Below are 25,640 nucleotides of genomic sequence, written 5' to 3'. Positions count from 1 at the left end.
GGACCGCCACTGCTGACAAAGGCAATGCCCCTGAGAGCTGTTCTGGTGTTACCTGGGTGCTGTGATGAACCAACACCTCACTGAGGCTTCCCACACCCCTTCCTGCCCACTGCTGGTTACTGGGGAATTCACCTGGGCAGCTGCCTAGTCTGAAGAGGACTGGCTGCATTCATGGCTAGCTGAACCACACAAGATTTTGGGGAGGTTTTGATTACTTTAGGGGAAAAAAGGAACAAAGATATGTATAACTGTGATTCAGTTAGACTTTTGGTCTGAGTTGTTTTCTGTTAGCAATTTTAGGGGGCAAGCTGAATCAGGGACCAGTGGTCATTCTCCTTTATGTGACCCAAAAATGCAACCACCACATCACACGATTGCAGTGACACAAACTGAACTGCAGCCTTTACCCAAACTACCCTCAGGTTAGCAGTGCTTCATTAAAGTAATCAATGGGACACCACAGTGCCTAGGAGAAATGCACAACTATACACCTAATGTGCTTTTGAATTGAAAACTGTGGACTGCAAAAACACTTAATTTGGTCTAACATCCTCTAAGTAGAGGAAAATGTTAAAATGCAAGAAGATCAGCATTTTGAAAAATGACAGAAGAAAAAGGAAAGATAAATTTGCCTGTGCAAAGCCATATGAGCCCCACATGTCCTGCCAAGTCTTGAGTTCCAAGCTGGCCATTTCCAAGTGCCCAAGGATATAGAAAGAGTATTTTACATGGGTCTTCCCTGTCATGTAAATTACACAGGTCTGACTACCAGCTCTGAGGCTTAAAGCAAAGCACCTGCTCAAGTAAATTCCTGTACCTGAGCCAAGGTATCTGGGGAATCACCTGAGGAAAGGAATAGTCTCAAGTTGTTTAGGATTTTCAACTTGTTTTTAAGCCCTGGATTCCTACTTACCCTAACCAAACTCCTGGTGAACTGAACAACAAATCTCCCTGAGAAGGGACTCCATGATAGCACCTATTCTGAGCAGCCAAGTGGCAAAACGTGGAGCAGAAAGCAAAGCAGGATGAGAGAGCAACCCATGTTACAGAGGCTGCAATCCCTGGCAGCAGACAGGGACACCCCTGGCATGTGCCACTCCTGCCTTGCAGGCACACATCTCAACAAACCCTGAGAAATCTGAGTCCCTGGCTCTTCCAGGCAGCACAAAAACAGCCAGAACCCAGGGAGTGTCTGAGAACACTGATTTTCTCCAGAGCACCACTGATGTCCTCTTGTTCCCACGGCCCTGTTTCAGTGACCCTGGCTGCCCTCAGCACAGCAGAGCGTGCCAGACTGGGAGCCAAGGGCTGCCAGGAACAGGGACCACGTTTCATGGAGCCTCTGTGCTTACTGCCATTTTGGCAGATATTAAACATTGCTCTTTTTAGGTTGTGTATGACAGTTTTCTGCAACACTCCACACAACCTGAATGTGTGCCCACCAACAGCTAACTGGCAGAAATTCTTCCTTTTCACTAGCTGGAAAAGAAAACCTCCCAAAACCCCTCAAAACCAGATTCCCAGGGAATTTTCCATGGAACTCAACTATGCTGAGACCTAACAGCAGCTGTTTACTGAGCAGCAGGTCACAGTGGCACAGGTAATGAGGTTACACTCCTATTTAGGGACCCAGATGTGGATTTAGAAACCCAGCCCCAGGAATATGAGTATGACAATACCACAGTCTTGCTCTGTAAAATGTTTACACCACATTTTGCTGCTTTGAGCATTCCATATTTAAACGAAAAATAAGCATAGTTTTCCCCAGAATGAACACTAGTGGAACCTCTGCTTTTTATGGGTGCAACAGCACACTGCAACATGGAATCTACTGGTGCTGTTATCACATACTTCAGTGTAAATCCTGCTTTTTCATTGACCTCATGGCCCAGACAGTTTCTGCAGTAAATCTATGCCTCCCACCTACTCCAGTTTCAGCTCTCTTTTGCACAGCATTTTTTATTCAAATCAATACTGTACTTTCAGAAACTACTAGAAACCATGCAAGGCACAGTGCTGCTATAAAACTTGTAAAGTTTCTTTTTCTAAACAAAAGGCCACAAATATAGGTTCACCTTTGCAATCCAACAAGCCAGGTAATGAAATACTTACACTCTCACTCTGAAAAGGGTTTAGGAAGTTTCCACCCATCTCACTGTCATCCCTGGGAGTGCCAGGCTGGTTGCTCATGCTCATATTACTGGGAGAGTTCTGTTGAAAAAAGATTGCAAAATACAGATTCAGTGCTGCAGGATTCAGTTCATTTCCAGCCTCACCAGGTGAGCCCAGGGCACGCTCCACACAGAACTTGGTGCACTCAGGTGCACTGGGCCTCTCAAGGATGAGAAATCAGCCCCAGCAGGGTTCTGCATGATTCAGTCACTAATTTTAGTCTGTTAAGTAATGTTCTCTTCCCTGAAGCAAGGATTATTTACCTGTGCCTCATTTTCAGGCTATAGCCAGCACCTGCTTCTGCTGAAGTCAAGAAAAGCTATAAAAGGCTGCTGCAGGGATATGAGGAAGTTCTGTCCCCACATTAAATCGTGTGGTTGAATGCAGCCACATCTGTGAGCCCTGACATACGTGAGTTATGGGTACGTACTTAAAGATAGACAAAAGATGTGCTTAAAGGCAGGATGGATCAGGTCTGCACAGACCTTTGCACAGGCCTGTGCCTGAGGGCTGCTCATCATGGCCACAATTCACTGAAACAGTAACAATCTAAAGCCTTCCACAAATTAATTGTTACTCTTTTCCTTACAGAAGTGCACAGTGACTTCTGCAACTTCAGAAGCAGAATGGGTGAAACAAGGTAATTGCTACAGAAATTATTGTGCACCAACAGCTCACACATGGTTATTGTACACACTACCATCAGTCAGGTGCTCTTACAAAGCTGCTTTGCAGTACCCTGCCATGCCTGGACCACGGGCAATCCTCTTTCCATCACTGCTACAACTCCTACTCAGAAGACTCACAATGGAAAAAGAGCATTGAGGGAAAGGGAGAGTGAAACCCTGGACCTCATAATGACATCCTTACATCTATCACAGTTCTTTCCTTGGCTTTTGTGTTTTTAATTCAGAAAAATATATTGCAATGTAAATATAAATACCAAACTAATTACATACATGACCTGCAAGCAGAACTTCTTTACCAGCATCTGAAATACAGCTCAGAGAGTTGGGTCCCAATGCCTGCTTTAGCCCTTCTGCTTTCCTCAGTCCAATTCACTCCTTCCACAACTGTGACCCTCAGGCCACTGGACAGCACGTCCATCAAAGACAACTAAAGCCTCACGAGGTTATTGACATCAGTTAATTAAGTGTGCTCTCCAGTGAAGCCAGCACACAGATGTTCAGGGACCCAGAGCTCAGAGAAGGCTGCACCTACTGCTGCTGTGCCCCCAGCAGCACTAATGCAGGGAGCCCAGAGCTCTCCTGTGTTACACAGGGTCAGCCTGCACAAGCCCAGCACTCCCACTGCCCTCAGCCTCCAGCAACATACAGACCTTCCCACATGTATTTTACATGATGCTCCTGCACCTTCGCTTGCTCCTGGGGGATTTCCCCCCTATTTTATGTTGCTCTGTGTAGAACTAAGCTTTGGCATTCTGCCATTGCTGCAGCACGCCAGCCTCAAAGGGCCAAATTCCTGGAAAAATCCTATTTTAGTGACTCCCCCAGGCTGCTTTTTGGCTAGGTGGGGTCAAGCACTACAGCACCAACTGGGATGTTCCAAAGCAAGGGTGCCCCTGGTGCCTGCACAAATTCCATGGGCATTGCAATAAATGCAGATTGGTAGTGTTTATTTAACATGCATAATTTCAGTTCATTTACTGCCCTCGTCTGAACTTACTTCATAAAATAATTCATGTTCTGCCATTCAGCCAATTTAGCCAAAATCTTCTCTAGAAAGCTATGAATTCTGTGAGCTGTACTGATTCTGCCAGGACTGGATCCATTTTCTATGGACAAGTGTTTTACAGGCAAAATTAACAGCATTTTTCTTTTACTTATTTAAGAATCACATATATCAAGTGTTATTTCCATGAGTTATTCATGCAGGTTGACATATTATGAGACTTTCAGGCAAATTGTTTAGGACCCAAGTTTTCAGAGCTGCTGATACCTGTACCAGCACATACTGACCAGCTAAAAGTGGAATACTGGCTTTAAAAAGTATCCCATGGGAACGGAAATGTTTTGGATTTTTTCTCCCTTTAAAAATGCTGCAGTTTGCAGTAAGACAGTGAAGAAAAAAGATAAGACTTTGATTAAAAATGTGCTGTATGCTGGTCATCTCACAGGAGGGTTTTATTGAATCCCTCACTGCACAGCTGAGGCAATGTGGTCTTTCCCTTCCATCACTTTATGTCATGCAGAGTCTGAAAATGTTATTAACATTTAAGAACACATTTATGCCCCTTTACCACATCAGCTCATTAATTCCTAAGTTAATGGTGATCACATCCACAGCAGTTTTATTTTTACAGAAGTGACGCATTCAAGTATTATTTTTGTAGATGTAAAATCCCTGCAGATTAAAGTCACATCCTTTTCCAGCTATTTAATGTTGTGGTATCAAAACAGTGCTTCTTCTGAAACTACTTCTTAATCTAGTTTTTGGAAATTTATCCTGAGGATTAAGATATTAACATTACCTTAGAGAGGTGACAAACCCAATCCTGCAACACCCTAAGAATATTGTCCCAAATTTACATTTGACTGGAATTGATTATTAGACCTGGTTTCATTTATTTGAAGAGCACCAAAGACTACAACATGATCAATCAGATTATGAACTGGATCAAATTATATATAATATAGATATAATAAAGGTGCATAGCAAAAAAAGATTCGTAACAGAGACAAAGGAATTGAGTTTAGAGTGACACACTCTAAAAATTCCAGATATCTGATTAGATACTCACTTTGGAAATACTGTCCATGTCTCCTGAGCCTGAAATTAAACCAGACAATTGCTCAGTTAATTTTGACCTGAAGCTAATCCAATAATTTGTTTTTCACAGAAAAGACATAGTGCGACATTTAAAAACATCAACATTTAAAAAAAAAAACAACTTAGTAAAAGTGTAAGTTGGTACAGAATAATCCACTCAATCAATCTGAGGCTCCATCAACTGTTGTTGTACTACATGTACTGAGTATCTCTTAGAAGAAAACAGATGATTCTGATGAGCAGAGTAATGGAAACCAAATACAATGAAATATGATGAGTGCAAGACTATTGAAAACTGAGGGCTTTTTTCACATGCTGTAGCTCTCACCTCAGGTAAAGCAGAGAATAAAGGAAATGCAATTTTAGGATGGATGAATGAAGAAAAGGTTTTTTAGCAGCAAAAGACATGTATTTTCAGGAAAGACAAAATCTGGAAGAGTACTGAGTACAAAACTAGAAGAGATCACAGCAAAACCATCAGAAATGGAGCTGTGGGAAGACTGAAACAGCTCCTTCATACAGCCAGGCAAACTAAGGCCAAGAAGGAATATGATTTATCTCTCCAGAAATGTCAGACACATAGATGTTATCAGGAGTTATTATTTCATGGCCCAAAAGGATAAACTATATGCTGGGTATATAGCTGGGTAAAATCCTCCCATAACTGCTGCAATTTAATTTTTCATTGTAGCATAGGAGAAAAAATTCTCAGCCTGTAGAAAGTGATAGGAAAAGGTGTGGCTGCCTCTCACACAGATTTCATTGACTTGAATGCAATGTGCATCATTAGTAGTTAAACCATTCCAGGATTGTAATGGGTAAAGAAAGGCTGCTAAAATGTCCCTGTATAAAGTAAGCTAACATTTGAGGGACGTGTTTACAAAAGAAAAGAGTATTTCTCTCTAGGAAAGAGAGGCCTATGCTGAATTGTTATTGTTCACAACAAGTCTGCTCAATGAGCTTCAATCACTTTATTTTTCCATTGCCACAGCCTCTTCAAATCATTCCCTTCATCTCACTGATGCATACAGACCTTTTTCCATACATTTCAACAAACTGCCTTCCACAGAACTGCAAGAACAGTCACAGAAAGCAGCAGTGGCACTGAGAACTGACCGGGCTGTCAGTATTTACTGATGCTGTTACCTAAAGATCCGTTCATGTGGTGTGAGTCCATTCCACCCAGTCCGCTCATGGGTCCGTCTGAGCCTGGCCCCAGTGGAAACTACAAAAGGAGCAGGCATTAAAAACTGCACAAGTGTTTAGCACACAACCTCACACAGAGAAAACGTTCCTCAGGAGAAGCGGGGAAAAAAGTGAGGACAAATCCTCAACTCTGAATGAGACTGTCCGGTCCCATTCAGGCCTTTAAGAGAAGGTGTCTCGTGAAGACTGAAAACCGGCATTTTTTGGGGTCAGTTTAATGGTTTTTGGAGACTCTCACCTCTGTAGGCTGGAATCCGACACAGTAATAATTTATTATTTACTTCAGTGTTGGTTTTGTATGACTTCTCAGACTGCTGCTGGCAACTCAGCCCTATCCCTGCTGAAGTTATAGGGAACTTTTGTAACTCCCTTCAATCCACCAGTGATTAATTAACAGCTTTCAAACCCCGCCCGACCTATCCTAAGTTGGAAAGCTCCTCATCACCTTCATAACTTGAGCAGGTTTTATCCAATTACATAATTAACCTTAAATGTAGCTCTTCACACATTTAAAAGATACTACCATTATAGCCAAAAAATCTGCAATTTACTGCATAATGGCTTAGCATATCTACATATATTTATTTTTAAGTTCTGCTGGCAGTTTCTTTTTTCCCAGAGGCCCATAACTGAAGAGCCACCCATAAAAAAGGAAAGCTTAGCAATAATGATAGCTGCTGCAAACACAGTGCTTGGATAAACAAAAGGCTGCACTACTCAAAAGATGTAAGAAAATTCATATTTACATTAGGTCTGTTGGGCCCAGGTGGCACAGCGTTCATTAAAGTGTACATGTTGTCTCCAGAGTTGGTTGAATCTGTAATGAGAGATTATTTTAAGTGCTAAAATACACTTTTCAATAAAATTACTCACCTCATACATTTCCTGTCATTTTGTTCATATTATTACTGTGCCTCAATCCCATACACAGTGGCAATATAATGGCAGATTTTATTCTCTTTCTATCCACTGCTGCCACACAACAGGGCTATGAAAAGAAATAATTGCCATGGTCCCCAGGTGACTACTTCTGGGCTCTAGCTTTATGCATGACTGTTAAAAGGTTTATAAATCACCAAGAATCTGTGACTATTAAATTCCTAAAGCCCTGTTTCCTGGAGTTCTACATTTCTTCACTCATCTTCAATATTATCCACAGAACAGGAGTTTGTTTCCTATCAATACTTCCTGTAATTTGTTTTCCGCCTGTAATAAATGATAAAAAGCTTCCCCTTACACAGACTGAGAGTTACAATTTTTTTCTCTCATCCCTGTCAAGTCCATGTGATTTTGAATATATCCAAGTCTTCAGTGGAGTGCAAAGATCCTTCCCTCCTGAGGGAGGCTTTAGCTGATCCATCTTCATGGTGCAGCCTGGTGCAAGGCTTGCAAAAAAACCCCAAAATGACAAAAACTGAAAGGACAATGACCTGACAAAAGTCTGTACACATCCCTAAGGGGATAGTGTGATTAAAAAAAAGATATATTGACAATTCTGGAAAATCAGTAAGTGCACAGAGAATAAAAAGTGCTCAACACTCTGCACCCAGACCCTCCACAAGCCCATTCCACACCCAGTGACATTCTATGTACAACAGGAAGATAAATCAAGGATTTTGCCTATTAATCAAGATTTCCAAGTTGATTTTCTAAGCATTAATCCAAGCTAATAAATCCATTATACACAGAGCACTACATATCACTATAATACTCAAAGATGCTGTCTGAGGAAAAGGGGGAACAGAAAAGCCTTTAGCCTGAAGTGAAATCAGCCTAATAAGTTGTTTTTAATATTCAGTAATGCAGGCAAGAAGTTCTTTGTCCATCAGAACCCTGTGCAAACACTTCCCTGGCTGTCCCCAGGCTCTGGGTAAAAACCTGTCTGCTGTCCTGGCTCATGTCAGAACACACAGGGATGCTTGGGCTGTGGAGTCTTTGAGCTGTTGGTCTCATAGGTCAGTAAATATCTTGGCAAAACTCACAAACAGCCAATTTCCAAGTGTTTTCATGCTTTGGAAAACAGAACTTCAAAATATCTTTACCTTAGGTTGCCCTTTTCGTTTGTTCATTTTTTTGCAGGGTTTTATTTGTTTTGGTTTTGATTTTTATATATTTAAATCTCTAGATTTGTATTTAATGAAGTAGTATAGGGGTGCAGTAAGTTTTTATGGCCAGTTAGGAAACTTCCTTACCCTCCTCTGCTGGAGAGGTTAGCAAGTATGGAAGAAAACTTCATACAGAAAGTGTGGACCCAATAATTTGGCTATCTGACCCTTTATCTAAAAAAAAAAAAAAAAGTGTACTTCCTAAAATCCCTTATAATTTTGTTATTTCCAAGTATATTTCAGTACCTGCAGGACTAGGCATGATGGGTGTTCCTGGTGGCCCTCCACCTCCTGGAGGACCCTGGGGAGAGTAAAAATTGTCAGTTAGCATGAATTAAAAGGTTAGAAAAAACCTAAAACAGACACACAAAAAAACCCCACATCAATGAACATTTATTTTTTAAAGTTTTGGTGATTTCCATGTCACAAATCTGATCAAGACTAAGAAACACAAAATGCTCTGGCTGTTAAACAAGAGTTTTTGGGTTCTTTAAGATTTCTGCAGGAATTTATGCGAATCACCCTAATAATTTACTAAGAACAGAAACATAACATCTTGCTTCCTCTGTTTGTTGAACCCCGTCAGGTAACATGAAAACCTACCAACTTCCACTTTGGCAAAAATGCCTACATCAATTAAAGTCAATAAATGTTGACTTTCTGTAATAAAACCTACATAGACTGCTAGGAATAATTATTCTTTTCATTGCATAAGGCTATTACTGTATTTTATCTCTTTTGTTACCATTTAAAACAGCAGATATTCTGTTTCAGACAGGGATATCTTTTCAGTGGCAGTGATTACAAGGGTCTGGATGTTCTGTCTGCTTAAAGGGTATCTGTCCATATAACTTTTACATATAAACTTTTATCCATAGATTTATATCCAGATTTTACCCAAACCCATAGGACTCCCTAGGCAACACAGGCTCTCCATATACTTTTTATTCATATACCTGTGTACTAAGCTCACTTGATTTTTTAAGGGCTCTCTCTGCATGTTTTTCAACATCACATAAAGAGATGCAGGAACAGCTAACTGATAATTTATGAGAAAAGTTACTTGTCCTCATTAACTTGTGCATTTTATTTTTAATTTGCTTTTACTCTCATTGTGTTTTTTCTTCTCTTAGACAGTTTCTTGGTATCAACTATTTTCACTCTGAGAATATAATTTCATTAATGTGTAAAATGTATCTAATTTGCATATTTATACATATTATATATACTTACATGTTAGTAGATACGTTTTTATATCAGCATATATTATTATATTATATATAGATGAATCTTACTAACTTCTTAAAGCGAATAATTTCAGATTACAAATCCTTTCACTAAAAGCCTTTTTGAGGAGCTCTCCATCCCATCCCTCATCCCCAAACAGTTGCTCTCTGTGAAGTCAAATATTCCCAAAATGTCTTTAAATCCTTCACCAATAGAATCTGGCAAACCCACCAAATCTCCTCCAAACAGAGTGACCTCTGTGAAGTTCTCCATTGAAAGAACTGATTTGGAAACATCAAATATTGACTGTTTCCACTAAGCTGTGAAAAAATGAGGCCTATAGTTACAAATACTTGCAAGAATCATAACTTTTCCCCCAGTTAATTGTCCAAATAAATGACAGAATACATTACTTTTAATTATATAATTCTCCCTTGTCACCCTGTGGCACCAGCCCCCTGCATGTGATAAAAACAGAATAAACAAACTGCCTTAGAAGAGCTCCTCAGCCATACAGATAACCTGAGTGCAACAACAACAACAAAGAGTCTAAAACAATAAACAAAGTTCATCTCTAGTGGCAGAGACAAAATCCAGCACTACACATGAACACCTTTTCCCTGCAGAAGTCCACAAACTCCCACACAGCGTGGTTTCCCTGGGAAAGCCAAGGGCCTTTTCCTGCTCCATTATTGTGCACAATACATGGTTTGAGGTATGGAAATGTTTTCTGCACTGGAGCAGCACTGGGGGCAGTTTGGAGCAGGCTGACAAGGTGATGCTGATGAGCACCCACACCTGCAGCAGAAACCTCGGTGCAGGCCAGATGTTCAGCCAGCACTGGGGGCTCCCCTCAACATCTGGGCTGCTGCTTCCCTGCCCACATGAGACAGGGATGTGATGTCCAACAAACACACACAAAGGCACTCACCACGTAGTTCCCAGGAGAGGCTGAGGAATAGGGTATCTGTAACACCAACAGAAAAAACAGTGATTTTGGGTCCCTCTGCGCTGGGCTTCTGCAGCTGCAGTGAGAGCTGATTCAATTAGAGGAACTAATTGAGAGTAACAGCTGAAAGCATGGGGAAACGCCTCTGCTGTCAAAATAAACACCTCTCTTCAGCAAAATACTGACTATCAAAATAATAAAGTATTCAAATGTGAAGGTATAAGGTTACTAAGGCAATGCAGTTTGTAAGGTGTATGGACTCAGGCAGCACGTACTTGCATTTCAGTCAGCAGGACTTCAGAGTCAGCACAAACTGAATTTGTATATTCTCAGAGATACCTGATTTTGAATACAATCTTCACCACAAAAGGAAAAGAGGCTACCAATTCTTTCACCTTAGAAGATACTAGTGTCTATTTTCATTTTTTATTTATGTTTTTTTAAAGACAGGAGAAATCCTGTGAATAATCTGGTTTCCTTCCCTGTTACTGCCTTTCCAAAGGAACACGGGGCAGTGCTGTTGTGGGAGCAGCAAATGTACTGACAAACACAAATTTCTCTACAGACAACTTAGTGCAGACAACAAATTATTATTACAAACAAATCTATTCCTGAGCCTGCCAATTGATTTCAGGGACAGAAAAGACATTAACTATCAGCTAAAAAATATCAATTTTAATTGAGTACATGCAAAAGAAAACTGAGGAATTTCACTAATAGAATTAAAAAGGCAAAAGTGAGAAAACCAGGAAGAACTGTTTAGCACGGCAAGCCAGATCCACCTTATCCATCCACAAGTGCCAAAAATGGACACTTTTAAACTAATGATATATGATCCCTGAATGAAAATTAAGAACTTCTGCCTTCTGGAGAAATAGAAGACACTGCTGCTCATGTAGCATCCCAGGACTACCTTTATTTTACAGATACTTCCCTAAATACAAGAGATGTCAAATATATTTGTAGTATTTACTTACAGAATTGGCATTGGTTGGGTTTGGCCAAGGTCTACCACCCCCAGGACCCCTGAAACAGAAGAAGAATGATGAAACACAGAACCACCCCCATCCTCTGACCAGCTCTGGGGCAAAAAATCTGGATAACCTGTTTCCAGAGGAAGGAAATGGTTTTTTTTCAAACCACTGTAGTTATAAACTGCAACTACACCAAGTTAAAATGCAATAGCAGGATTTTTGTTGTTGCACTGCTATTCAGTCATTTGGTGAGTTGATTAATTTATTTACTACTCAGAAAATAAATTTAAGTCATAAAATAAATAAATGTTCAGTTTAATTAAGCACATGCCTGAAGTGCACTCTGGGTCTAGAATACTGCAGTATAGTCAGGTTTCATTAGCAAAACTTGTGCAATTAGGTATAAATGTTTTGGGAGCACCTCATTTATAAAAGAACAAGCCATACAAAATATGTTGCTCTGATCCCTGTATGGTGATGAGGATGATGATGATGACCATGATGATAACAACAACAGCCATGATAATAAATTTAATGTATTACACTCAGAAAATCCTCAAAAGGTTTTTCTCACAACTTTTGCTGTTATTTTAAGTTTCTCACCCTCAGCTAAACTGAGAAAAATATTTTGGGGCTGAGGCTTCATCTCCTAACAATGCAGAGGGGACTGAGACACACCAGAGGTAAAATCTCACAATGTCCCAAATCCATAATTATTTCTGGGAGTACCAAGAGCTCCTGCTTGTTTACAAACTACACTGAATCACTTTTTGAAGGCCCTGACAACAGAGGCAGAGCAGATGACAAAACTTTCACATTTTCAGTGGCCTTTTGGCCTCATTAGCTGTAGAAAAGCAACATTAACCACTGCAGCTCGCCAGGCATGGGAGAGAGACTGAAACAGAGAGAAAGAGTCACCCTTTATTAATGAGTTCTGAAAGTTTTCTAAGTCTTGCAGAAATAAAAACATTGCCTGAGGGATTTAATATTGAATCTTATTTTTTTTTTTATTACATTGCTGATGAAACTATAAAGGAGCAATCTCAAAAAAAAAAAAAAAAATCAACAGAAAATTTATTTATTTCCACTGCCTTTATTGTTGGAATGCTGGAAATCAAGAATGTTGGTATGGTCTTTTTTGCTTCATTCAAAGAAAGACTGAGAGAGAAAAAATGCTCCTCAGGTCAAATATTCAGCAATTTCTCCTCTGCTGATGATCACATAGTGAAATATCAACTTTCTTTTTTGGTCTTGCTGTTTTTTTCTTATTTTTCATTGGTTTATTGGATCCTCTCTTTGAGGAAAATCAGGAATATTTGTAACAACACTTAAAAGCCTGTTTTCTCCCCAAACCCTTGCACTCATTTCTGTGACATGTACTGACTCAGAGACAAAACTGGCTTAAGCCACAGGAATATGGGAACTCAGAAATTACACTGAGACATGGGAACTCACCTTTCATCTAAAAAGCTGCTGGAATTTTCAGATTTATTGGACAGCTTTCAGTATAGGCTTAGAAATCACTGCAGCAGATTCTGCTGGAAAGCCACATGGATTTTGTGGAGCCAAAAGCTCCACAACATATGGAAAACACATATATAGTTTTATATGTAAAACACATATAAAACTCCCCAAACTGCAATTTTATTAGTTTTTTTTTTTTCAATTCCATGCAAGCAGGTCTTTTGTCTTTTCCTAAAATGTTTATTTTGGAAGCACCAACAAGGTCATGAAACATACCCATACAAATACCAGTTCCAAAATACTTCACAAAGTCTCTGTTGCTACAACCCTTTTTTTTTTTTTCTGCAATTTTTTTAGAGTTTGTCCTGTAAGTGTCAATCCTGGCTTGAAAAAATAAGTCTGAAATTCCAGTTTCCCAAGAGGCAAATATATTCCATCAGGAAATGAAACATCTAGACTCAAGTTTGTGAATTGAAGTTAAAAGACAAAATCACACCTTTTTCTTTTTTTTTTTTTTTAATCTGAGGCATGAGTGAGATATTCTTAGTGCTTGAGACAGCACTGCAGGTCACACAGGGTGTTAAAAATCACCAGTGAAATGTAACACTGCTCCCTGAAATCTGCCTTTTTCTCCCAAAAACTGGCAGAGACATGAAATCTTCCTAAAAACGGCTATGCCAAGTTCCAAGTGAAAAACTTACAGCCTGAAATGAAGTTATTCTGTGGAAGAAGATGGCTTGGGCATCAGCTGTGTCCCACAGAAATTGATGGTGCTGTTGATGGCACAGCAAGGAATTACCCAGCAGTGCTGCATCTGTGCACTGCATGGGCTGAAATGCTGCCTTACGAGCCCTTTCTGACCACAAAGGGCACTTTCTCACCCAGAAAAAGTAAGATTTCATTTGGCAGATAGCCTGCTCTTAACCAAAGCAGCTTCCCTTTGCATTCCAAGGAGGAAAAGCTGGATTTCAAACGGCAGCTGTTCCTGTGGAGCACACATTCCTGCACCTGACACTGCCAAAAACCCAGGAAAATGAGGAACAGAGCAGTAAGGATGTGAAGATGTCATGCAAAGAAAACCTCAGGTGTGAAGGGACATCCTGAAGTCAGCTGGAATGTGATTTCCCCAGTGGGTGCAGGGTGAGGGGAGCACATTCGGGTCCCTCCTCTGCTCTGCCCCAGGCCAGCCCTGACTCTGACAATTTCAGAGACAGCAGTCAATTTACAGTAGGAAAGCCCTGAAAATACAATTCATGCCCTCATGCCCTGAAAATACAATTCCAAGAATCCCAACTCAGAGCAACCCTTTTATAAAATGTGTTTATAAAAAACAGCAACATAAGTACCTCGATCCTTCTCTTTCTGGTAGGCCAGGAAATCTTTTTGTCATACAGGAAACTCTTTTCTTATTTTTTCCCATGGAATTTCTCATTTATGTGAATAAATAGTTTCAAAATATCTTATTTATCCCTCAATTTTACTTCTGGAAAGTCAATTTCCATGTTTTTATACAGTCTTCTGCTGAGGAAAACCTCTACAGTGCCTATACTTGACTCACACTAAATTTCAAATGTCTAAATATTTTTTCCACATCAACTTAATTGAAAAATATAAATGCCCACCCTCAGGAAGGCTCCTAGAATTGTCTTAAATCCCCATATGTGATGTATATGACAGAGCAACAAGCAACTTCAGATTTTAATTTATTTACTTCAAGATTTCAATGCATGTCTGGAAATCCAAACCCATTAGAGGTACAGTGGATTTTTCAAAATTACATTATCTACTTCTGTACCTCTTTGACTTCTTCAGGGTGGTAACTTTTTACTTGAAATGAAAATTATCATTTCTTATTTACGTTTCCTATAAAAACTAGAGTAAAAATGGGTATCTATGATACAATAGGAAAAGCATATAGAAATCTTGACTGCTTCCTTGATGTTACTGAAGTATTCATATATATATATATACATATATATATTCATACATGTATATATTCATATATAATCTGAAGTATTTATACACATTTAAAAGGGGGGGGGGGTGTCTTCAGGAATACAAGGTACAACACCCTGCCATGGCTACATTCACATTTAGAATAAATCTGAACTCAAATTACATCCATTTTTACCAGACAATTTTCCAGATCCAGAAATACACAGAAAAACTGACAAAAATACACTCCTATCTGTAAAGCTCCTCTATCTGTTTAGACTGGAAATAAATGCATTTAAGGAAATAAGAACTGCAGTTGAGGAAGACTTTCAAATCAATAGTGTCTTTCTGTTGCTTATAAATAGTTCTAGAAAAAGGCTATTTTGCTACAATTAAGTACTGATTTATTTCACAGAGAAAAACCATTCCTCACAAGATATTTAGTAAGTAGAAATATATATAATAAAATAATGTCACTTTTAAAAATGCATAAAAGGATATGTCAGTGATTCTATTGACAAAACATTCCCAGTATTTGAAGTTTGATCTTTGTACAGACTTGTTAGGACAGCCAAGGCTCCTGCTAGACTGTGGGTTCAGTTCTTAAAATTGCATTTACTGGTCATCAAAGCATGTTCTCCTTGCCTTGCCTGTCCCAACTGCTCCTTCTGCAGTGCAAAATGGCATTTTCTAGGTACAGTAGGATTTGTGTTGTGCTTACATGTTCATCCCAGGCATCCCCGGGCCACCTAAAGCGTTCAGAGGGGGTCTCATGGCACCTCCATAGTTCTGCAACGACAACCAAGGGTCAGACTACCACAAAACAAAAAAACAAAACCAAAGAGGAGGGGGAAAGAAAGGACAGCAGGTTAATGACATCCCTGTGCAGCTGCTGCCAGGACAGGCCATGCCATTCATGCTTTCAGGGTTCCCTGACTGCTGACTAAAAATCGGGATCTTTAACCCCAAGGAGGAACAATACCAACATCAGAAATTGGCTAAGAATGGTTAACATGGTTTCAGGGGGAATTACACTATTTACACATATTGAGCTCAAGTTAATGGCCAGCAAGGGTCAGGTTTTATAATGAATTCCACTTCTAAACCAAGGCAATTCAATATCAGAACCCCCTACTAAGATTCTGAGATATCAAATGCTATTATTTCTACCTAGATTTCATTACATGTCTATAAAATTAAACCACATGATATAACCTCTCTACTGTACCATTACATTTCTCTTTCCATGATTCAATTCCAATAAATCACAGAAACCCAGAATGGGACCTTAAAGTCCATCCAATGTCACCCCTGGCCTGGGCAGGGACACCTCCCACTACCCCAGGTCTTTGATAATCAAAATGAAGAGTATTTAATATGATAAATAATGTCCCAACAATGATAACAAATTAAATTCCCAATGCCCATAAAAATCTGAGTTTATGCGCTGATATCCACACTTTGACTGCACTACTTACACAAAAATATAAATTACACCTGTTTTTACTCAGTGGAATAGAAGCAGCACAATCTGTCTCACCTGACAATCTCCCACCTGTAATTACTGCTAATCCTAAGCAGATTTACTCCTTTGCCCTAAATAATAGCACTGCCACCCTTGCAGGTGTCCTTTCAGAGCAGTGATGCTCTCTGCAGAGTATTTGGTGATCCAATTATGGAGTCATTTGTGAACTTAAATTTTGTGGGCTTAAATTTTGTGTAGGTTAGGATGTTGAGCACAAAAAAGAAGAAGCATACAAAAACACTGGATCTTAAATGACAGCAAAAATGGAAAAAATTATCCTCATAAAAAGTGGCATGAGATTTGCCTGCTGTGTGACTAATGGTGCTGCATAAAGGATCAGCTCAATCTCATATGGCAGCACAGCAGAGTTTCTACCTCCAAAAATGGTAAATACATTTCAGGGCCACATAAAAAAAATAGCAAAACATATTTTATTTTGTATTTGTATAGGTTTTGCTGGCCGCTCAGCAGAGATTGTGAAGAACTGCACAACTGGTTTGCAGCAGGAAGACCCAAAACTGTACAGACAGTTGTGAACAGACTTGGAAGGCAAAGCTGTTCAATAATTCAGAATTTAGTTGCTATTCAAACAAGCAGCCACCAGGGAGATGATCTGAAACGGGGAAGCAAAAATGCACAGTGTGGGCACAACAAGCACACTGTGAAACAAAACACTGGCAGCACCAGTGAGGAACACCACCAGCCACGTGCTGCTGCCTGGAGGGCTGGAAAAACAGAGGAGCCTCCTGGATTTGTGCTCCAGGGTGCAGCAGGACTGCCTGTCCCCTGCTTGTGCCTCTGGGACAGAGCCACAGAGATGCTCAGGGTGGACATGGGGACAAATGGTAGCCTGGACATCTCACTTTACACTAACATCTCTGCTGTATGTGCCAAAATTTAGATCAACGGCGGACGGAAGAAAAAGTTTGCAGAATTTGGAGAGATATTTTTGGCAAAGTTAGAGGGTATTAATATTTTCCTCCTAAACAGCATAATCAGTGAGGAGGAGGAGGAAACACCTACTCCACTCCTGGTCTGCCTTGCCAGTGTCAGTCTTTGATTACAACACACACTTTTCTTAAGAAAGCAAGTGAAGGGATTCTTCTTTTAATCCCAAATATTAACGAAAATGACAGATTTTTCATTTCAATTTTGTACAGCTGCAATTTAGAACACTTTTTTTCTGTGAAACAGGAAGTTTGTTTTAAAAAGGGATTATCAAAACAAGCCCTGGGAATCTCCAAGCTAAGCAAAGACACAGAATACAGACTAAGTACAGGCCTGTCACTAAGGACAACCCCTCTGTGGGAAATACCTGTGGTCCTAATGGCACCATTCCCCTCGGAGGAGTCATCCTCTGCATTGGCCCTCCCATGTTTGGATGACCTGCAAACAAACATAAAACACATTGTATTTACATATGCAATACACAGCTGATTTAATTATGCAAGACACAATCACCTTCCACAGCTACTTTTAATGAGTTATCTCCTTCTAATTAAGAGAAAAGCCCCATGATGAGGAGAGCACTGTGGAGGGGTCCCACACTCACCCTGCTGCCGTGTGGGGTCCATCCCGCTGGGCAGGAGGGGCTGACTCCCCGGGACACCTCCGAGGGCCTGAGGCAGGGAAAACACAGCATAAAACCACAGAATGAGTTCAAATTCATGGTAAAGACACAGCACACACGTTTCATTCCTAATTCCTGGATGTTTTCTCTGAGTCAGGAGTTAATGTGCTTTTAAATTCCCACATTAATCTGCCCTCTGGGTTTGCTGAATTAGGTTTAAAGCTCATTTTTACAGGATTTTACCTGCAGCTGGGTCAAGCAGAAAAGCACTTTTATGAATGGATCTTTGTAGCTGATCCATGAGGTGCTATTTAGCATTTCAAAGCACCATCACATTTTCAGCAGAAGTGTATCCTGAGTGAGCAGAATGTCAGAATGGTTTGGGTTGGAAGAGACCTTAAAGCTCATCTCCTTCCAACCCCTCTGCCATGGGCAGGGACCCTTTCCACAACCCCAGGATCAAACTACCACCTAATCAAAATTTGGCCCTTAAAGCTGCACCACAACAGTTTATTGCTCCCACACCCTGCCCTTGAGTAATGTCAGTGCTGCTAAAGCAGCAATTAATGAATTTGGCATAATGTGAATGCAGCAAGAGCTGCAGTTCACTGGGATTATGTGATTATCCTCCACCCTGGACTGAAAATACCCCAGTGTGCAGACAAAAACACTTGTGAAACCCAACCTGCAGCTGGCAGCCACCACATCCCACCTGCCAGGATTCACTGAGCTCAGGCACAGAGGGTGTGAAACCCAAACCCTTGGCTCAGGGGCTCAGACACCTCTGGCTAAAACAGTACTGGGAAGTGCAAAAATCAGGAATGCACTGAGTTACAGCAGCAAAATGTTATCAGATATTAAGTGCAGTACTAATGGCACTGCACAGATGATCACTTCATCAAGGTTAATTAAGTCCCTGGGCCCTGGTGAGAAAGTAGCCCTGGTACAGGTAGCTTTACCTGATCCCAAACATCACCAGGTACACCTGGACAAGTCTGGCCACCTGGTACATCCAGCTCACTGAAATTAAGATTTCCTCACTTCTGGTGTCAGTGTGTCAAAAGTAATGACAAATTTGTTGAAACTGAGTTACACAAATATAAAAAATAGCCAGAAATAGGCTGGGGTTTAGTGTGACAATGGAAAGGCAGTCCTGGAAACCAAAGTTGAACCAAACTACCTGCTCCATTTATCCTTTCTACCTTTCCCAATATTGTAAATGACCTAGTTTTCCTCTCAGAGCTCCACTGATGTTTTTCTGTCTGCTTGTCTTTAACTTTTCATCTGCTGACAACCCTTTCTCCTCCTCTATCTGCACTATGGAGAACTTGAAAACACAAATGTTCTCTACTTCCAGAACCCTCTTCTCACAGATGGGCCAGAAAAGGTCCCTGCTGACGAACAGCAGCTCATTACTCATCCTTGCACATCCTTAGATGGAGATGAGGGAAAATTGGGAATTCAGTGCTTTTAGAAAGTTCTGAGAGTGTCTGGAGGAGCCACAGAGCACTTCATGAGACTAATAATCCCTATATTTACTGTGGAATAAATGTAATTTGTATGTCCAGCAGAGCATCAGGGATCAGCCTTACCTGGTTGGGTATTCTGAGAGGTGGCCTTGGGCCTCCAGGGTACCGGGGGGACATGAAAGGCTGCAGGGAGAGAAAGAAACACTGCTGAATAATCCCACTCATCCTCTAGATCCCACTTTGTACCACTGCCACGCTCACACCCATCCAGCCTGAACACTCCCACGGACATTGTCCCACAATGTTTAGCAGTATCAGAGAAATTCAGAGATTCTCGGCCAACCCATCTATCAGGATAAATTATTTAACAATTTGTTTCAGCACTTTTAAGTGCAGAATATAAAAAACTTAATGCTTTAATAGTAAAGAATAAACCATAATCAGAATCTGTACTGTCCACTAGAGAAGGGGGAAAGATAGGAATTTTGGAATAGAAAACAAAAGTGTTCTTGGGAGAGTTCAGTGGTAAGGAAGATCAAAATAATTCACAAATACTTTTCATTCACTTCTTCATAATACAGTGAAAAGCAACACAAAATTTACCCTGTGGGGGCACAGACTCCCAGGTCATTTTGCAAACATTTAGAATTTTGCTGGTTTCAGTTGCCATGTCAATTCAGTGCTGCACTCCTGCCATTCCTCCCTGCTCACACACTGGATCTCCTCTCTCACCCCTGAATTTATACCCAAATCTGGCACAGCATCCACACCTTGAGAGGTCCTGGTGGCTCCTGGCTACCCCAGAGCTACCTCACAGCCCACAGACAAGGCCAGGCCCCCAAATAATCGAGTGGTACTGGTTAAAAACATTTAACTTCTCACTCAATCCACCCCAAAGTGTGGCAATAGCCTAGAAATATAAAAAGATGAGTGGCAAATCTACATGAAAAAGGCACAAATATCTGACTAAACAGAAGATGAAGAGGATGGCTTTGGCAAGCAGGAGCACCTACAGCTCCAGAAGAAAATGAAGAGATAAAAGTATGCTGTGTCTGAGCACAGGGACAAAAAGACTGATTTAGTCTAGCAATAGCTAGCAGAGAAACTGCAATTATTTTACCAATAATTACTACTGGTATTTTTCCTATGATCTTACATCAATAAATTAATGAAACCTTTCACATCCTGGAATCAGATGAAAGCTGAAATAATGTAACCTACATAAACACACACTCAAAGTAGTGCTAGAAAGCAATTTAAAGTACAGAGGGTTTACAAACTGGAGAAGAAAGTTCAATAACAATTGTGAATAGATTAATGAAAAGATACTTGAAATTATGTGCTGTAGAAGAGGGAGGCTCCTTTGTGCATTCTCTGATGGTGAGAACCTCTGATAAGAAAATGAAAGGGCTGTGCATGTGATGAGGCCCTTGTGAAACAGTAGAAGTGTCAGGAAATTAGAATTTCAACCATTTCCACAGAGGTCAACCAAGTGCAGCCACTCCAGTGAGGACCTTGGGTTTGACTTGTGTCCTCCAGCAAATGAAACTCAACTTTATTTACAGCTGTGTAGCTCAGAAAAGGGAAACCTGCATTGTCTCTGAATTCAGCCATGTTTAATGAGCAGAACCAGCCTACTAATATGCAATAGTAATAAAAAACCTACTCCTTCCAAAGCTTACAAGGATTATATACTGCAAATATTCGTGTATCTATGTATTCCCCTCACACTCAGGTAGAACTGCAATCAGTGACAAGCAGATTTCAAGTAGTTCCTATGGTTTGGTTTACGACAAAAATGTTACCATTACAAACTTAAATATTCTCATTTTTGTGTCAGTGACTGAACTTCTCCCTCTCCACTACCAATATATTGCATATACCATATGGTGTATTGCATATATTGTTTGTCCACAAAAAGGTTCCACCATGATGTTTCAAGACAACAAAGAAATTCTGTCCAACATTTTAATGAAAATACATTAAATACTCTCAGCTTTTCATGACAGTGGAGTGGTTTTAAAGTCCCCACACACATTACTGAGCACCAGATTCTGACAGACACAAACTCAAGCAGCAGAATCTTTGTGCCATGTTGTTCATTCACCAACTCCCTTGGAATTTCCAGAACACCTGGCATTGGTCTCTGAACTAGTTTTACTATAATTTCCTACTCTTTTTTTTTTATGAGGAGTTGCTGGAATGTCCATTAGGGAGGAACCACTCTGGGCTTCCATTTCTTACAGCAGGCATCCCTCCCTCCTCAATTCTTGGCAAATTCTTCTTCCCCTTCTCCTGCAGCACCAACACCCCTGAACTTGCTGGGCTCAGAATACTGGCACTAAACTAAAACCAGTGCCCACAGACCTTGAACTGGTCACTCAGATCTTGTTTCTGAAGGTGAAAATGAAATGTTTGCACGCTGAAGACTTGGATATTTCTGCCTATTTTCTCAGCCTAAAACTCAGCATTGTAAATGCACCTTAAATGGATGCTCACACTGAATTTTCAGGAAGACAGAGCCTTTATTTGTCTTGGAGGTAAGCTTGAAAAATACTCAATAATGCAGCAGGCAACTTCAGCTGTGGGGTAGTCAGAAGACAGAGGGACTAAAATCAACCTCTCCAATGGAGTTCAAGAACTGGCAGACACGATAAGGTGTTAGGAAAAGCAGAAGAAAACACTCCAAAACAAGTAAACAAACAAACCAACCAACAACAGTAACAACAAACAAAACAAAAACCCCAAGAGACAAACAACCCTCCCAAAGAAAACAACAAACAAAACAAAAAACCAAATAAAAACTCCCAACCAGACAAAAAAACCCAGCCAACCCAACAAACAACACAAAACAAAAAAAAAAAAAAAACCAACAACCAACCAAACGACACATACGCAGCCCAATTAAAAAACAAACCTACACAAACAAAAACAAAACCTCCTGAAAAATCCCTCAAAGTGAAAACTGAAACACAAGGCAAAACCAAACAAACAACCACAAAAACAAAGGGGAAAACTCCCAAACTCATGACAAATCCCCACCAAACGCAAATAACCAAGGGAAAAAAACCCCAAAAGTGAATAAAACAAATAAACAGGCAAGCAAGCCAGATCTAAGCCACTGCTGAGATGAAGATGCCACCAATATCTGTTGACAGCAATACATTGTAATTCCTACCCACAGGTATAAATTCACTAATCTGGCATCACAAAAAGGATCCTGAAGGCTGCCAATCCTGCAGCTGAGAGAAAAGGAAGAAGAACCTTCTACTAAACTGGGTGAAAAAGAAGCCAGAAAGGAAAAACCTTTTGTGTAGTGACTGCAGAATATCTACATTTACCAACTTACAGTGAAGGTTTACAAACAAAAGCCCAAAAACCTAAAAGGAGGAAATCACTGGAATATTAGAATAATAGAGATGACACAAAATAAAATCAGGATGTGAAATGTTAAATTTAATAACCTTCCTGCTCTGACAGCAACATTTCATGTTGAATTGTTAAAAGTACTTTAAAGAAAGGCAAGTTCAGGCACTTGAATGATGGTGCCAGAAGTTGCAGCACTTTTTTGTTATCTCTCTGCTCAAGAATAATCCATCAGTGCACAGGGACAGCAAAGGGTATCCATAACCAGTGTGTTTCATGCAGGTCTGAGAAGTGTGTATGCTGTGCAACATCAAAACCTTCCAAAATACTATTTTTCTTGGTTCTCAACACAACAGAAAATAAGTTTCTCACTGGGAAAGTGTTTGAGAGAGCAATGTTGAAGCACAACGGCCTCACTGCCCGCATTTTGGTGCCAGGAAAAGTGATTTTACAGAAAGGATCCAGCAGGAAACAGAGGCTGAGATGTTTCTCTGCCAGTCTTGCAGTTCTTACTCTCTTTTTTAGTTGTCCAGGAGACTCTAAAATATGATGTGGATCAGTTTTCACTTCCACCTCATAGTGGTGAAACAAGGAATTCAGAGAGTGGTGTTCTACTAAGCATGACATACTTCAATAAATTTATTGTTTCCTTAATCTTACTTCTCTTCCAAAAGCTGGGAGTGTAATTTCCTCCCTTCCACATACAGGTTTCTTGCACTGACATTTTTATCCTGTTTTTCCTCATACCTTTACATTTATCAATCACATTTTGTCTCACATAAATTTGTAAAATTTACAATAATCCACAGCCCAGAGAAGCAATCCTGAATATTTAAACTCCTATTGAGACTTAATTGACCATAAATGTATCGACCACAAATTAAAAATCACATGGTGAGACACAGCTTCACACTTGGTGTGGAGAAGGACCAAAATAGCAATAATTGATTTTTATAACTCAGCCACCTACAGAACAAATGTAAACACCACTTATCCTAGCAGCTGAAAATGGAACCACAGACCTTATTTGTATACACTACAAGTGATGTTAAATTAATTGTGCTGCTACTTGAGGTGCAAGTACTGGAAAACAGTTCAAGCTGCAAGAGACAAGGTCGCGTTTCCTCTGGTAATTCTGAAAATGACCCAATCTTTCCATCCATTTCAAAGTTCTAAATGACCACAAGTGAAACAAACCAAAAATCTTTGTTCTCCTCTCTGTTTAAAAATCAGTTGCCAAGTTACACATTCTGTGTAAAATACAATTAATCTTCACCTTTTTTGTTTTCGGATTCTAGTCTGGGCTAAAAGGTTTGGCATCACTTATTGTTAAGATTATTAGTATTAGTATCCAAATGACAAAAAATAAGCTGGCCATTGTTATTTCATTTTTCTGTAAGGGTAAATAATATGTTAATGTATCTCTTTAAGACTCCAGTGCTGTAGGAAATGCTCTGGAGGTGTTTTACACCTACATCTCCCATTCCCAAACCAAAGGGGGTTTGCCCTCTTAGGAGGACTATTGGCAACCATTAAATATGTGTGAATTTAATTTATATAAGTCACCCTGCAAGTAATTTTTCATTTCATTGCTTTTTATTTTTTAGTTTCCTCTGTGATTTTTTTTCCTTGGCATCTCCCTCAGCAGCAAAAATCACTCAAGTTTCAGGACACTCTTCATTAACACATTTTAGTTCTAACCAGGATTAAACCCCAAATGATTTTGTTCTGAAATATTTCAGAGATGAAATTTGGGTTGTACACTGCACATCTTGCAGCCTACCAGTGCAAACCAAAACAGCCGATTTTATCTATGTTATTTTCATAAAAATGCGTTATTCTCAGCACTGAGAGAGGATTTCTCTCTACACTGGCCTTTCCTGATGAATAAATCCATTTCCGTGACCAAGTTCTTTACTGTTTCAGAAAAAGATCCCTCAAAAATAATTCATGTATTTATGGTTTTCTAAGAGCAGACTGACAACTTACAAACAGCAACAGTAAGAGATCTGATTTAATTCAAAATAAGAGCGATTTTTTTCCTAAACTGAAGAGCTGCTTCCACACTCAGAATTCCAAGTTACAGCAATACCAGCTTTTTCAATAAATTTAATGTTTTATCCCTGGCCAAGGAACACCACGTGGAAGGACACTGCAACACACAACTTGTTTGCTGTGGAAAAATGAAAAAACAATTCCATGCTTAAAAGAAATAAAGAAACAAAAAAAAAAAAAAAAACCAAGTAGAAAAGCCACAAACAAAACGTTTGATCCCCAGGTAAACATTTGTCTGAGATGCTGAAAGCCAGGTCTGCTTTCAGATGATCTGTAGGAATTGCACTGTCATTACATCTGTGTCACTTTGTGGAGAAAATAATTATCTGAAGCTCAAGATTTCATAATTGTGAGAGAAAGTGGGTAAGTTCTGCACATGAAACTTAAATGAATTTTTTTAAGAAATTCAAATTTCGTAAGACTTATTACTTACATTAATTTTAAATCGGGTAAATAGTTTTAATATTAATTTTATTAAATGCAGATAGAAGGGAAAACAGAGTATTTCAAATATGACAAGCCAAAACATCAAAGATGTATCACCTTAAAAACCCTCAAAATAAAAATTCCTTCATTTTTAGAACTTAGACATCATCCAGACAGATGACTGAAAGCATTTTCCCCAGATTGATAAACGTGATTATGACACACAGCTGATACTTTGGAATAGCTTATTAATTCCTCAAGTTGAGCAGTTTTAATTTCTTCCAACAGTTATGGGCAGTAAAAGCATTTGCCACAACTGCAGGGTGGAATTATTGAGGCCAGCAGATCCTGGATAACTTTACTTTTTAGAAGTTGACTTTATTGATGGTATTTAGGGAAAGGAACCC

At 39.8% G+C, this 25,640-nt stretch overlaps 1 protein-coding gene across 1 annotated transcript in view; it reads right to left on the bottom strand.

Moving 5' to 3' along the window:
* Window positions 1-25,640, bottom strand: part of SSBP2 (single stranded DNA binding protein 2) — a 102,899-nt gene that overhangs the window by 12,519 nt on the left and 64,740 nt on the right. The window contains exons 5-15 of the mRNA XM_041463293.1: window positions 19,510-19,569; window positions 17,900-17,966; window positions 17,663-17,733; window positions 15,544-15,611; window positions 11,427-11,475; window positions 10,432-10,467; window positions 8,520-8,574; window positions 6,915-6,985; window positions 6,109-6,187; window positions 4,934-4,962; window positions 2,113-2,211 (exon numbers count right to left, since the gene is read on the bottom strand). Of these exons, the coding sequence (XP_041319227.1) occupies window positions 2,113-2,211; window positions 4,934-4,962; window positions 6,109-6,187; window positions 6,915-6,985; window positions 8,520-8,574; window positions 10,432-10,467; window positions 11,427-11,475; window positions 15,544-15,611; window positions 17,663-17,733; window positions 17,900-17,966; window positions 19,510-19,569 (684 nt within the window). The remainder of the gene's footprint in view (window positions 1-2,112; window positions 2,212-4,933; window positions 4,963-6,108; window positions 6,188-6,914; window positions 6,986-8,519; window positions 8,575-10,431; window positions 10,468-11,426; window positions 11,476-15,543; window positions 15,612-17,662; window positions 17,734-17,899; window positions 17,967-19,509; window positions 19,570-25,640) is intronic.

Source organism: Pyrgilauda ruficollis, unplaced genomic scaffold (assembly GCF_017590135.1).
Source record: "Pyrgilauda ruficollis isolate IOZ18807 unplaced genomic scaffold, ASM1759013v1 scaffold164, whole genome shotgun sequence".
Classification (NCBI taxonomy): Eukaryota; Metazoa; Chordata; class Aves; order Passeriformes; family Passeridae; genus Pyrgilauda; species Pyrgilauda ruficollis.
The sequence above is the reverse complement of the archived record's forward strand: the minus strand, read 5'-3'. Positions and strand labels throughout refer to the sequence as shown.